This window comes from Kryptolebias marmoratus, linkage group LG7 (genome assembly GCF_001649575.2).
Source record: "Kryptolebias marmoratus isolate JLee-2015 linkage group LG7, ASM164957v2, whole genome shotgun sequence".
In the NCBI taxonomy this organism is placed as follows: domain Eukaryota; kingdom Metazoa; phylum Chordata; class Actinopteri; order Cyprinodontiformes; family Rivulidae; genus Kryptolebias; species Kryptolebias marmoratus.
The window spans coordinates 1,854,152-1,869,078 of NC_051436.1; the positions used below are offsets into that span (position 1 = coordinate 1,854,152).

Genomic DNA, 14,927 nt, shown 5'->3' on the forward strand with positions numbered 1-14,927 from the left:
CTACAAAACAACAACAAAACTTCATCAACTTTAACCGTTTCTGGTTTATTAAAGTAACATTCTCGGTTCAGAGTGACCTCCTGGGAGTTTTTAACATTCTCTCTTAAGAAAATTATTTGCATTATTTAGGTATGAAAATCTGTTGTTATTGCTTCGTGAGGCTGAGAGCCTTTAAGTTAAGCAGGTTTTTACACACACGTGCTTTTGTTTCCACTTCTTAAACCAAATCTAAGAAAAAGACCAAATATACGACAGCAGGCAGACAGAAAATCACCACTCGTGTTCTGTAAAATGTAAGAGGTTCACCATTTACAAATTTCCCCAGGAAATTTATTTCACAGCTTCTGTTTTCCTTTGTTTTCTTGCACAATTGCAGGATAACAAAAGGCTGGAGGCGAACAATAGAGATGACTGGGGGGGGTCAAAGGTCAGTTAAAGAAACAGGACGCCCCACATGAATTAGTCAGAGACGCCTTTTGTTTTCATCGTTTTCTGAACCGTCTCATTTCCAAACAATATTTATAATAAAACAGGTGAAAATATCAGAAACCTGCATTTGAACAGACAAACTTAATTATAAGAAAATCAGTGAATTTATCCATAAAATCAATATTTACATAAATTAAAAGTGCTCACATATGGGAAGAATTCATGTGCTCACAGTAAATACCAAAATAAAAAGTTTTTTTTTCTATCAAGCTGTAAAAATCGAATTAATTTAATCAAAAAGAATCTGAGCTAAAAGGTTAGCTTCAAGCTACGAGTAGGAATAGACTAGTATAAAGTATCAAAAAACTAACTACAAGCTTAAAGTAACAGAAAGGTAGCTGATATGTCAAACTATTAATAAAGTAGCATTACAGCAGCTAAAAAACAATTAGTAGCCAAAAAATAAGACTAAACCAGAGGCAGCAGCTGAAGGGATCTCCATGTATTTTTATGAGGGAAATAAATAAAGTTAAATATTTTAAAAAGTATAAAACTTACAAACACTAAAAGTTACAGGAGCCACCTCCTGAATGAGCTGAACGTTTTTCTAAAACAGCACAAAGTCTGCAGGAGGAGTTAGATGGGATAAAATGTAAGAAAAAATAAAAATAAACAAGAAAACAGAGTGAGCGGAGTAAATAAAACATATTACAGACGATTATATGAGTTACAAACGTTAGATTTGGGCTTTTCCTGCACTTTTCTCCCCAGATAAGAGCTAAAAAAAAACACATTTATATAAAATAAATCTAATAAAAAATAAGATGCTGAGATTTTCCGCCTGGTCACGTGACCTCGGTGGGTCCGAAACAAAAGACCCCACGAGCGAACTCAAAAGTTTAAATAAAAACTAAGTTTAAACTAAAACTATAAGAACTTTGAACCCGCTAAGTTACGTGATGACGGACACAGTAAACAAAATGTTCTTAAGATTTTTAAAAAGTTGAGTTTATGAACTAAATAAGATAAATATACGGGCGGCGCTTCTCCATTGGACTCACCTCCTTCTCCTAGCAACGAAGCAACTAGGGGAGGGGAGGGGACTACGGGATCCCAGGAAGGACAAAAAGGCGGATCGCTATTTTACTTCGCTTTACCGCCCTCTGCTGGTGAACTATGAGGTACATTATAAAAACTTTTGCATTTCCACACATTTTTCATACCAGTTTATTTTCTAACACGCAAAAAAGAAATGTTTCCGATGTACGGATGAAAACATCTAGTTCCTGCTTCCAGGGTTAATCTTTGTTACAGCAGAAAGCATTTTAAATGGCAGAAAATGTAAGTTAAGAGTAGTTAGACATAATAAGACTTCCTTAGATACATCTACTTCTTCCCAAAAAATCTGAGCTCAATCAACTCCAAAGCTTGTACATAAGCCATCATTTTAGTTCAGTACCAAAGAAGTTTGGATCGCTAAGAACAAGATAAACAGGTACTGTGTTTATTTAAAATTGTTGCATAGGAATATATTAAATATCTTATTTACAGTATCTATTTATGTTTATATTTTCAAGAAAGATCAATTTGTGGTGTTTCTCAGGGGTGTATTCTTGGTCCCATGTTGTTTTAAAGCTACATACAGATCAGATATTACAAATCTATCAAATATCTGTAATAATTACCTTCCTGTTTTATTTGCTGATGACACTTCTGGTTTGTCATTATAATTAGGTAACTTTAAAGAAACAAACAATGAGTTTTTATTATTTCCTCTGTTGTTTTACATGAATAAACATTTTCAGGGTGTAAAAGAGTTATAATAACAGTTTGTAAGGAAAGTTCTATAAACTTTTTGTGTATGTAAACGTTTTTACAAGTTAATTTATATTTCTATCAGCTTTGTAACACAGTTTAAGCTGCTGTATTTCAGTCCTAATAGTAGAATTGTTTAAAAAACATTATTTTATCCACCTTTTTTAGTTTTTAAGTCCTTAGGGTGGTTTACAACCTACAAAAGATTATGCCGTTTTGTTTCCTAACTACAATATATTTAGAATAAACCATTTTTATGACGGATTGAAACACTGCAGAGAATATCTGCCAAAATTTGTTAAAAAATACATTGAGTTCGGACAGTTCGTCAGCTTGATGACATCATCGAACTGCGACAAACAAAGCTGCATGTGCGCGAGACGTAAAACGTACCGGGAAAAGTTTGTTTTCTTTCTGAGAAGGAGAAAAAAGAAAACTCGGTAAAAAGAAGGTTTTTGTTCGTGTTTCGGTTGAAAACGTGAAATATGAAGGAAAGTTAAAAAAGAAGATGAGATTAAAAAGGAAAATATAAAACCGGGCGTTTGTTTGTAAAACGTCCTGAGGAGAGAAGAGATTCTGTTAATTAAAGTAAGTCTTTCTCTGTTTTTAACTTGTTTTAGCAACAATAACGTTTTCTGTTGATGTAGCAGAGATTGTAAGCAGTGGATTTATCAGATAAAAATACTTTCAGACAGATATATAAATAAATAAAGGTTATTTTGATCTGCAGTAATATCTGTACTGACGAGACTTGGTGTGAAATCCAACTGTTTGGGGAAAAACAAAACAAGACTTAATCACCAAATACACCTCCACAATCTGCAGTTTGATTTGTTTACTGAGACGTAATTTAAAATAACTCTAATTTTAATGCTTTTTAAAGAACAAAACAGCCTAAAAAGACCTTTAAATGAAGTAAAGTGACTTCTTTTTCCAGAAGTCGTCTTTTCCCTGTAGTTCTGAACTTAATTTAATTATTATAATGAAATAAACTGTTGGAATATGTTATCACTGGGCTCCAGTTTCTCTTAAAGTTGGGATGCTGTTTAGCTTTTAGACTTTATAACCATCAGCTCTCATCTCTGCTGTCTCCATCACTGTTCTTCCTTTTATTTTAAACAGTTTGTTGGTTTAAAATTATCGCAGCTGCACATCTCTGAATCTGAGTTATTTACTTACTGTAAAGTCTCTCATTCATATTTAGTTTTTATATTTTTATCTTTGTGTGAATCTGCGTCCTCTCCTTGCTGCTGGTACACCTGAGTTTCCCCGCTGAGGGACAATAAAGGTTATTTCTGTTTTATTCTAGTCTAAAATGACAATAACCACAGAATCCAATGACTTTCAGAGGGTGCTGGTTAATTTCTACTTTTGACACTTTTGTACCCGCACCTCGAACTTCTGGGCTCCATTTTGGACGTATCTGTGTATCTATATACTTCTACATCTTTGTGCACGGTAAAGTTAAGGTTAGGTTTAAGATGTCAAAGGAAGACCACAGAAAACAGATCACCTCGCCCACAATACGGGAGTCAGACCTGAGGTGGAGCGTGCAGGAGAGCGCCTGGTGGTTGAACTTCCCTGAGGTCAACCAGAAGTTGACAAGGACTTCTGGAGAAGCTTGATGGCAATCTCCTGGTCTTCAGACCTTACATGGTGGAAGCCCAACTGATTGACATGGGTCTACCTCCGTGTGAACTCACCACCTGTGAGAGGTGTCCTGTTGGTTGGAGACCATCTGAGGTGGACGTTCTGGGAGTTCAGTCCATGGCTGCTTCAGAGAGAGTCTAAAAACAGGCATGTTGGGCTGCCTTTAAACTTGAAGTCCTGCTGAAGGGCAGAGGAACATCTAAAACATGCAGGATGGTGTCCCTCCAGGACCAGGAGTGGACATCACTGTCTTAGTCCATGTAATGTTTATAAAGAGGAAGTTTTTAGGTGCTTCGGAATGAATAAAGGTTATTAATGCTTTGGTTTTGTGTCTTTTCAGGATGCTTCAGTGTTTTTGTTCTGGTTGAAAAGTGGAAAAGATGAAGGAAGAACTTGGAGGAAGAAGAGCTGATGAAGAGGAGGAGGAGAGGACACATGGACCAACAGAGAAAGAAAGAGGAGAGGAGGACGGACAGCGACAAGTCAAGTTGAGAAGTGGAGGAGAAAAGGACGAGGAGGAGATCCAGATGATGGTGACCTTCAGAGACAAAACTGGAAACGAAGCGATGGACGGACGCGCTCTGATCTCCGCCTCCTCCTCCACCTTCTCCTCCTTCTCCTTCCTGTCCTCCTCTGTCTGCCGAGGCAGCGGGGAGGAGGACGAGGTTCGAATCTCTTTAGTTACCGTTGAAGACGAGTCCTGTCCGTCGGAGCCCTTCGGCAGCACGAACATCGAACCGGCAAACCAAGTTTCCCCGACCGAGGATGAAGGTGGGAAAGAAGAAGAGCGAGGAGCAACAGTGGAGGGAGTGAAGGGTGAGGAAGACGAGCAACTCCAGGTAGGACTCCTCTTTGAGAATATAGTAAAAATACAACAAATCTTAGTGTCAAATATTATTATTTCCAGTTTTCCAAAAAAATATACAAATAAATTACTTTTAAAAAACTTCTGACTCCAACAGAGACAGTGAGTGATACAAATACTGTCTCTGTTCCTGCAAAACAAGCCCAAACAGACTATGACCTTTGACCTTTAACCTGCTGACTGAGGCCTGTAGAGTCTGAGATGGAGGTCACTGCACGGTCTGCCCTTCAGGGTGAAGATCAGCAGCTGTCTGAAATGTCTCCTCTTGTGAATAATCTTCCTCTCTGTCGAACAATGGACTCCAGATAGTTTGGAAATGACCTTTGACCCTTCCCAGGTTGCTTCTCTGAGGTCATTGCTGATGTCTTTCTGCCCTGGCGTTGTGTTAACACAGAGCAGCAGAACCTGCAGCTTTTCCAGGTGGTCCTATGTTGTGTTTCTGAACACTTGAGGTTTTGAGTGATTTCCAAAGCTGGTAAAGACCAGATCCTTTCATTACGTCCTGAAACCTCAGAGCTGACAGGGGGAGGACTTTCTTTGTCCCATGATTGAACATCAGGACCATTACTAAAATCACCCAGCAGGGGGAGACGTTGTACGTTTTACCACCTGTCTGTAAATGACAGGGATGCAGTGTGTGTGTGTGTGTGTGTGTGTGTGTGTGTGTGGGATTCAGGTGCCTCATCTCTCCTGATTTGTTGTCTTTATAAACAAAGTAGCACCACTGCTGCAGTCATCAGCTGTAGGAGGAGTTCAGTGAACTTCAGCTGTTTGTTTTGATCTGTTAATCAAAGCAGCACTTCCTGATACTTTGGACATTTGTCCCACAAACATGGAGAACAGAGCGAGTAAAGACAGCAGCAGAATGAGGACATGTGGACAGTTTGTCCTCCAGCAGTCTGAGCCTATAGCAGCAGAACTAAAGGAGAGCTCAGGAAACCCAAATCAACCTTAACTATAGGATCAATCAGAAAGGAAAGTCTTAAAGTAGACAGGGTGTCAGCCTCACAGAGCTCTGCCTCTTGTTCTGCTGTTAGAAACTCTAGGAACCACAAGTAAACCTGCAGTCTGAGAGCAAAGTGCTCTGTTAGGAAAATATGGAGAAATAAGATCTTTAATGTAAGATGGAGCTTGGTTTATGAGAGCTTTAAGATTTTAAATTCTTCTGAATCTGACAGGAAGCTGATGGAGAGAAGCTAAAACTGGAGAAATCTGATCTCTCCTCAGAACCGGAACAAGAACCACTCATCTCTTCAGAAAATGTTCTGAATGCTAATTAGTTCCCCTCTGGGTGAGCTAGGACTGATTGTAGACAAACTATTCAGGTCTTTACTACCTGCTGATTCTGTCATTGTGTGTTTTTTTCCGATTGTCGTCTCCTGACGTCCAACTCTTACGTTCGTCACATGAGTTCTCACAGTTATGGAAACACAACACGCACCGCCGGCGTTCGGAGGAATGTGCAGCAGTCAGCATTCCTGATTCTCGTCACAGCTGTTGAATCATGGGAAATGAAGTCTGCTCCTGTGGAAAACACATCCATGAAGGTGGATGACTGGTGACCATGACGGGATGGTAGTTTTCTGTCTGAGCAGACTTTGTTGTTGTTGTTTTTAATGAAAATGAAGCCTTGGATGGTTTTAATCGTCTCCTCGCTCAGATAAATGTTTTAATGTGAGAGACAGACAGAAAAAGTAGGACACTAATCTGGTGAGAAAGCTTTGTAATCTAAGAGCTTTTCCCCCAGGATTTCTGCACATATAGAAGATTAACCCCCCCCACACACACACACACACACACACACACACAGAGGAATTACATTAATACCGTCTAATTCTCTGTTTCCACCGTTTATCTTTGATTTAAATCGGTTTATTGTTCGTCCACAAACTCTCCTTTACAAACAAACACCTGACTGGCGGTCCGATCACGCTGCGGTCAGATGACCGCTGGGAATGAAAACACATCGGAGCTGTTGTGGGATGTCACACATTTCCCTCTGACTGTGTGTGAAGGAGGATGGAGGGATGAACCTGACCTGATGGAGGGATGAACCCGACCTGGTCGTGATTGGTTTCTGTCCCATCAGGTCACGCTTCGATGACCGTATTAAAGACCCGATGTGTTCACGGCATCATCGGTTGAGACAGAAGTTAACGATTTTACGTTGAAGCTTGAATTTGTTGATGATGCTGATCTTTCCTGAACGTCTTCATCTAATCATCGTCCATCCATCTTTGGGTCCCAGAGGGGACTCAGACGTCCCTCCTCAGGGACGCTCTCCACCTCCTCCTGGAGATCCTATCCTAATCTGACTCCTTCTGATGAGGAGGAGCGGCGGCTCTGACCTCCTCACCTTCTCTGTAAGGAAGCTCATTTCAGCCGCTTGGATCCAGGATCTCATACTTTGAGTCATGATCCAACCCTCATCACCGCAGCTGAGGGTTGGACCAGAGACAAGCCAGTAAACCAGGAGCTTAGAGCGGAGCGACATCCTCATTACTGCAGCCGAGACCCTGGTCCGTCCACCCATCACTCAGGAACAGGACTCCCAGGGACTTGGACTCCTCCACGTGAGGCAGAGACTCATTCCCTCTGTACCAGGTGTCGTACCTGGATCCCTCTGGGCAGCGAATGCTTGAGGACAGTTGGTGAACAGCGTCCAAAAACGTCTTCCAGGGTTTTACAGTTTCAGGTGTAAGAACCAGGCTGGTGATTAATGATAAATCTGAAGGTCCGGGTCAGAGCCCTGCTCCTCATGTCTGACTGTCTCAGCTCCAACACACCAGACTCAGATGATTGGACGACCTGCTCCGGATGTCCTCAGGCCGTCCAGAAGTCTGTCAGTGACTCAGGCAGGAAAACCGCTCAAACATGGAGGACGGTGGACCACGAGGACCGGGGTTAGGGACCTCTGGATTCAACTGGAACCGTGGGGAGATCAGTTTTCCAAGTCATGCACATGAAAACAGGCTGCAGTTTAAAAAAAAAAAATAAAAAATGAGCGCCCAAACTGCGTCCGTCCACGTGGCTCAGTGAGTCTCCAACAGTTAGATCCCGTCTGAAAGACCTGAGCTGAACCACGATGAATGACTGCACACCTCTGTGGTTTAATAACAAAAGATCTCTGTAAACCTAAACAAACAAGTCTGTTCCTTTTCCTCCATCTTTTTATCTCCAACACGAGGAATGTGAGAAAATACCTGACGCTTTTCTCCTTTAAGCCCTTTTCCTCTCGTCTTTTCTTTCACATTCTTTCTGATTAAGTCTCTTTCTTTAGCTCGTACACACCTCATCACACCCTCGGAGTCGCTCTGTGTGTGTGTGTGTGTGTCTGAGGTCACATTCCAGCGCCGGGCGGCATTCCAGCCATTCAAGTCCAACGTAAGCGATCGGGTCGAGTCAGCACCCAAACACAAACACCGCCGCAGCCTTCCTGAAGCTGCGCTCCGGGTCGCTTCATTAAACCAGATCACACTTTCAGGTTAGACCAAACAAATCTGGACGTCTGACGGCTTCTTCCACCATGTTTTTAAAGAAAAGGGAGGATAGATGTGAGGCTCGGAGTAAAACTTCATCAGAACTGTAACGATCAAAGCTGCAGTTGGACAGATGGATTGTAGAAGAAGCAGAAAGAGCTCAAACGCTTCTGTCACCATGGTAACCTCACACCGTGGCGTCTCTCACTCCCTGAGGCAGACAGAAACAGACTAAAAAGTAAGCCTCAAACAAACAGTTGCTGTGTGAAACCGTATAAATCTCGACCCGTGAGCAGCAGAAGGCGGGATTTATTTATGTCTCTGCTGGCTTTTATGACCTGAATCTGTGAAGTTATAAAGATCCTTCAGGTCCTGTTATGAAGCAAATATTTTAAGCTGAAATATAATTAAATCTGTTGAAGTTTGAGAGGAAAATAAACCCTTCGGTTTGATGTTTAATCTGTATCTGAATGAAAACGAGCTGTGGGAGTAAGAAAGATTTCATCCTTTCGATGTTACCTGTGAGGTAAACATAAAGTGTTAAAGTCTGTAAAAATGGTCAAACTTAAGCTGTGATTGTGTAAAAACTGTTAAAGATCTCAGTTCAGTCATTAAAGTCCAACTTTCTGACCTGTTTAAACTTTAAATGATGTTTCTGTCGTGAAGTCGGGGTTTATCCAAAATCCCATCCATCTCTATTTTCTCCTCCTTTATTTTTGTAAACGTTGAAACCAGGAGTCAAACCTCGTGTTTCGGTGTTTATTTTGCACGTTTCAGTTCAAAGAGCATGGAGGGACAGGACAGACGGACTCGTCACCAAGCCTTGAACCCTTTAAGTCGTTTTCTTTCCCGCCTCTTCCTGCTTCCTTCGGTTCGGATCGCCAACGTTCTCCCGGGAGTCTTCCTGGAGCTTAGAGACGAACACATGACTGCTTCTTCAAATATACATGAGCACTAAGTCCTTACATCCCTGCAACAGCAGCAGCATTTATTATTGATGAGCACACCCTCAGTCCGTGCACTTTGCTGCAGGATTGTTTATTGTCTGTAGAAACCACATGTTTGGTGCATTGCACCTCTGGAACCCCAGCAGACAGCTTGTTAGCTCGCTAACGCTTTCTGTTCTGCTGAGCGCTGCAGTCTTCCTTACAGCTGACTTCATCTGGGTTTGTAATGAAGACAGTCGGCTGCTGCTTCGGCTGCTGCTTCGGCTCCGACTCTGCAGAGACCTGAGGAGGACGTCTTCACCACGCTGTGTGACAGAGCGTCCTTTTAAACCCTGACTGGAGTCCAGTGGTTGGACATGATTTGGGAAGACAATCAGAGCAAAAACCAAACCACGAGGTCAAAGGGACCGCCCACACCATCCCAGCAGTGAAGCACGGTGGTGGCAGCACCATGACGTGGGGCGGGGGGCTCATCAGTCAGGCCTGCAGAGCTCAGAGACAGGATTGTCTGTCTGTCCTCAGGACGTCACACGCTGCGGTCCTGACTCAGTCACTTTGCTGTGGTGGCCATTTTGAACTGTTTTGTACACCCAGGGAGAGTTTCATTCAAATTGGTTTAATGGTTTATGAGATATTTTGCTAACAGTAGAGAAAACAAACACAGATGATGGTGGAAACATTATCGCTCCTCCTTCAGTGGCGGCTGATAAATATGAAGCTGATTTTTTCTGTCTGTCTTCCTTTAATCTGATCCTGTAAGCGTTAAAAACCAAGAAGCTCCGGTTGTTCAGGAGGGTTTTTACTCGAACATGTAGCTCCTTCTGTCTTTGAATATTCTGGAAATGTGGTTTAGATCAGATTTATCAGCAGATTTAAAACAAACCAAACGATGTGTTGAAGAGAGACGAGCCCGAACCTCTGCTGTACTCCCAACGTCTCCAGGGTGAGAAGAACCATCATCTCCTCACACATTCCTCTGATCCTCTCTGCCTCAGCTGCTCTTTATCGATTCTTCACACACACACCAGCCACATCTGCCTCCATCTTTGAAGTGTGTGTGCGAACGTTTTTGACTTTGAAGTGTTTTTTTCTCCTGTTTCTGCTGTTCGACACTCGTAAGCTGAAAGGATCAGGCCTGAATCCTCCCACATCTGCGCCCAAAGTTCCCCTGCGCTTCATTCAGGAAATAATTCAGCGTCTCCGTGGACAGGAGGCGGGACGGGACCCGAGAAGACGAGTCTCCCTGAGGGACGCTCTGCTGTTGGCGTGGTGTCCACATGTGGACGGTGTCTCTGCGTCCCAGGCGAGCAGCACCAACCCTCACCGGCGCTCTGAAGGACGAGCAGCTGTGCTCACATCTGGTTTCGTTCAGCTCGTTTTACAGCCGAAGCCAATCTTCACATTGGCTCCCATCGTCTGCTAAATGTCAGGAAAAAAAAAAATAAATCAGGAAAAAAACGTGCAAATATGGATAAAAAGATCCAGATCCAAGGTCACTATCTGTGTTTATAATTTGAAGGTAAAAAGTCTTTTATTTGTTTGATTTATGTTGCACAAACTAACAGCAAAAAGGATTAAAAACATATAAATTCAAATCTTACTTTAGTTGTTTTGTAGTGTTCTTTCAAAATAAAAGTCTTGTCAGAAAGCTGGATGGAAAACATTCAGTTTTACTGGAAGTTCAGGAAAAATGTTATTTATTAAACTTCAGTTTTATCCTCTTTAACTCGCCTCATTTCAGGTTTTAATGTAATTTAATTTAATTCAGATTTGGACCAAATCTGTTCAAACCAAACCGATTCTTTATTCTTTATGTCTGCGGTCAGTGCTTTACTCTTACCGCTCTGTCTGCGGTCAGTCCTTTACTCTTACCGCTCTGTCTGCAGTCAGTGCTTTACTTTTACCGCTCTGTCTGCGGTCAGTCCTTTACTCTTACCGCTCTGTCTGCGGTCTGTCCTCCTTTACTCTTACCGCTCTGTCTGCGGTCTGTCCTCCTTTACTCTTACCGCTCTCTCTGCGGTCCGTCCTCCTTTACTCTTACCGCTCTGTCTGCGGTCCGTCCTCCTTTACTCTTACCGCTCTGTCTGCGGTCCTTCTTTACTCTTACCGCTCTGTCTGCGGTCAGTGCTTTACTCTTACCGCTCTGTCTGCGGTCCGTCCTCCTTTACTCTTACCGCTCTGTCTGCGGTCCGTCCTCCTTTACTCTTACCGCTCTGTCTGCGGTCAGTCCTTTACTCTTACCGCTCTGTCTGCGGTCAGTGCTTTACTCTTACCGCTCTGTCTTCGGTCAGTCCTTTACTCTTACCGCTCTGTCTTCGGTCAGTCCTTTACTCTTAAAGACTCCACGGTCTTTGTCAGGTTTCCTGCAGTGTTTGGTGGAAAAGGACTGAAAGGTTATCCGTTTTATTTTGAAAGGACTTGTTCTGACAGACAGAACCTGATCTGACCAAAAAGCTCCGTCCTCTGAGAGAATCCGCCGTAAAGCTGGAGCTGCTCGGCTTCTTTTGTTTGTTTGTTTGTTTGTTCCTGTTGCAGTGCTCCTGGTTGATGAAGCTCTGTTCTTTAGTTGTTCTGTGTTTGGATTCAGTCTGCAGACGTTTTAAAGATGAAGACTTTGTGTTTTTAACGCCTCCAACGTGAGTTCGGATTGTGTGGTTGGATTAGGACCCTGCAGGTCTGTCCTCCAGCTTCCTGTTCCTCCCGCAGCTGGAAGAACACGAAGAGGCCTCGGCCTGAACTGCGGCCATGTTGGCGCCGACGAGTTCAGGCCTGCAGGTGAAAACAGAAAAAGAGGGAGACAGAAAAGGACGGGGGAGGAAGACGGGTTGGACAGGTGAGACGGAACGGCCTGGAGGGTGTTTTGTTTTGTCCAGGCTGAGGGGGATGTCTGTGTGTGTGTGTGTGTGTGTGTGTGTGTGTGTGTGTGTCAATCAGCTGTTAAAAAGCCCTCCCCTGCAGGTGTTGTTGGTTTCAGAGGAGGTTAAAGATGGACGTCTGACTGCTTTTAGTTTAAGATAATCCTCCAGAAATGACATGATGTCCCTGTCAGAGGTGCTACAACTAGCTGCTGCTGCCGTTTGCAGTTGAAACTAAAGCTGCAGTGTGAAACCTTAGAAACCAAAACATCAATGGAGTCGACTCTCGCTTCATGGTGTCGCCTTTAAACTTTGACCTGAAAGGGTTAAAAACGGAGGGGAACTGTGAAGGATCAACAACAACAACAACGTCATCATCATCAACAACAACAACAACAACAACGTCATCATCATCAACAACAACAACAACAACAGAGTTCCTGGACATCCTTCAGTCAAACTAAGTTATCGACATTAAGAAAACGAAGCGTCTTCAAGCTGTTCTTTAGGAGCAGCCATGTTGGATTTCTGTTGATGCGAAGGTCCCGCCCACACGCCCTGCCAGCTCACTAACAGGCTGTCAATCATCAATCACGCTTTCAAAACACTAAAATTTAACGTAATTTTTAGCTAATAGGAGCGAGCTAAGAATCAACGCTTTAGATACAGAAGAAGTTATCTAAGGTGCCCTGAGGGGGCGGGGCCTAAAAGCGGCGCTCGTCCTTGACTTTAGCCATTTCTATGGCGTTTTGACAGTAATGTGAACGTTATCGCCACCTAGAGGCTCAGCGAGGGTGTTTCAATGGATCTGTTAGAATCTGTTTTTAAAAAGTTCAGATTTAAGTGCTACAGAATAAAAAACTGGTTGTTTTTAATTAATCCGATTTATAAAAAGAGCAGAAATCTAAACAAATAAAAGCTCTTTCTTTCATCTTATAAAGAGAAATGACAGAGATGCAGCCGTTCTGCTCAACTTGTAAATCATGATCTCAGAGTCTGTGTTGGGGATGACTCTCAGCTACTACCACCCCCCAAGTTTCAGCCCAATATCTGTGAGTCTGACTGAGTCATGGTTATTTTTCTGTTGGCTCGTGTTGATTAGCTGTGGTGGCCATCTTGAAGTGGATCTGCTCCAGAAGTTAATCAGCTGCAGCTCCACACCCAGTAATGATTCCCTGAAGCTTTCATTAAAATCCGTCCAGCGGCTCGTGAGATATTTTGCTAACAGACAGCGGCGGAAGGATCCTCTGATGTTTCTCTGATTTACGGAGCACCAACCAGCCTGCATCACACGCGCGCGCGCGCGCGCGGCTCCACCCCTCCGGTCCCTGCTGATCCTGCCGGAGCTCGCGCCTCTCAGACCCGGAGCGCGAGGAGAGCCGGTCGGTCTGCGCGCGCGGCCCCTCCTCTCATCGATCCGCCGATCGGCCCGATGGATCACTGATCAGCGGCTCCGGCTCCGTCAGAACCTCCGCTCGCTTTCGGTTCCGGTCCGGTCCGGTCCGGTCGGGTTCAGCCTCCACCATGGGCTTCTACGGCACCCTGAAGCTCATCTTCTACAAGGTGAGTATCGATTATTGATCGGAACTGTGCGCGCGCCTGCTCTGCCCCGTCGCGTGCGCAGGAACCGAAGGTTGTGGGGCGCGTGCACGGCCGGGATGACGAGGCGTTTCTCCTCCGCGTGCGTGTGTGGACCACTGCGGAACCGGAAGAGGGAGCTGATTAATGCGCGCCCGCCTGATCGATTATTGATCTGTTCCGATGGGAACCAGCAGCAGCCAATCAGTGATCGATTCCAGCAGCGGGAACGGGATTAAAGCTTTGATCCGGATTATAATCTGAGGTTCTCCTCCAGCCTCAGATCAGGATTCAAACTTTAAGATTAGATCAGAACCAGCCTCCCCTGAAGGGTTGCATATCGCCCGCCGCCTCAGGCAGACTTCCTGTTTCACATCAACCACTCTCAGCTACTACCCTGTAAAACTGACTGACCGCGGCGGCCATCTTGAGTTGGGTCACTGCAGAAGTCCTCAGTTAAAGATGGACATGTTGTTCCTGGATGTCCAGCGGCTCATGAGATATTTTGCTAACAGACAGACTTATGCTGTGTATAGGTGTTAGAGTGTATTTTGGGGGTGACTCTTAGCTACTACCACACCGTGTCTGTAAAACTCACTGAGTTAGTTATTTTTGTATGTGATGTTGATTAGCTGTGGCGGCCATCTTGACTTGGGTCGACTCCAGAACTTAATCGTTAACGGTTGTTCAGCGGGTCATGAAATATTTTGCTAACAGAGTCGACTGCATGACGCCAGTAAAACTGAATTATAAGAAGTTCTGTGTTCGGTGGAGTCGGTTGGCTGTGGCGGCCATCTTGACCAATGGTTCCGTTCAGACTGCAGGCCTCAGAGCTCAGTTCTGATCGTTTTTCTGTGATGTCATCGGGCCCGAAGCGAGACGCTGTACGCCGTGTTCCCGGGAGCAAACATGGAGGCTGCAGACGTTAGCGTGGACGGATCCCTTCTGGAGTTCTTATCTGCCGCTTCGTGTTCGGTCCGGCGAGCTTGCAGGTTCTGGACCATCGATCCCGTCCCAACATGACACCAACGCTGGTATCGTGTCTGTGGAGACGCTCAGGTCTCCAGGACACAAAAAAGGACAGAACTGGACTTCTGTTTTGTTGTTGGAGACGTGGAGATTTAAGCTTCGTTTCAATAATTTTAATATTTGGATCGATCCACGAGCCCGACTTCAGAGACGGAACAGTCGGATGAAACGCAGCGTGCTTTAAAAAACACTGGAGATGTACCTGATTCTGCACCTGGAGACAACCTGGGTCGGACAGGTGGAGGAGACCTGGGTCAGACAGGTGGAGGAGACCTGGGTC

General features: G+C 44.1%; 1 protein-coding gene across 2 annotated transcripts in view; it reads left to right on the forward strand.

Annotated features, from left to right (window-relative positions):
• Positions 1 to 2,607: 2,607 nt before the first annotated feature.
• Positions 2,608 to 14,927, forward strand: part of LOC108249162 (F-box/WD repeat-containing protein 7-like) — a 29,177-nt gene continuing 16,857 nt past the window's right edge. The window contains exons 1-2 of one of the 2 annotated variants that reach the window (XM_017438348.3): positions 2,608 to 2,832; positions 4,235 to 4,733. In XM_017438348.3, coding sequence (XP_017293837.1) covers positions 4,275 to 4,733 — 459 coding nt within the window. In that variant the 5' untranslated portion in view covers positions 2,608 to 2,832; positions 4,235 to 4,274. Of the gene's footprint in view, positions 2,833 to 4,234; positions 4,734 to 13,290; positions 13,604 to 14,927 lie in introns of those variants that run through there. The other variant, XM_017438351.3, reaches the window with a different exon arrangement.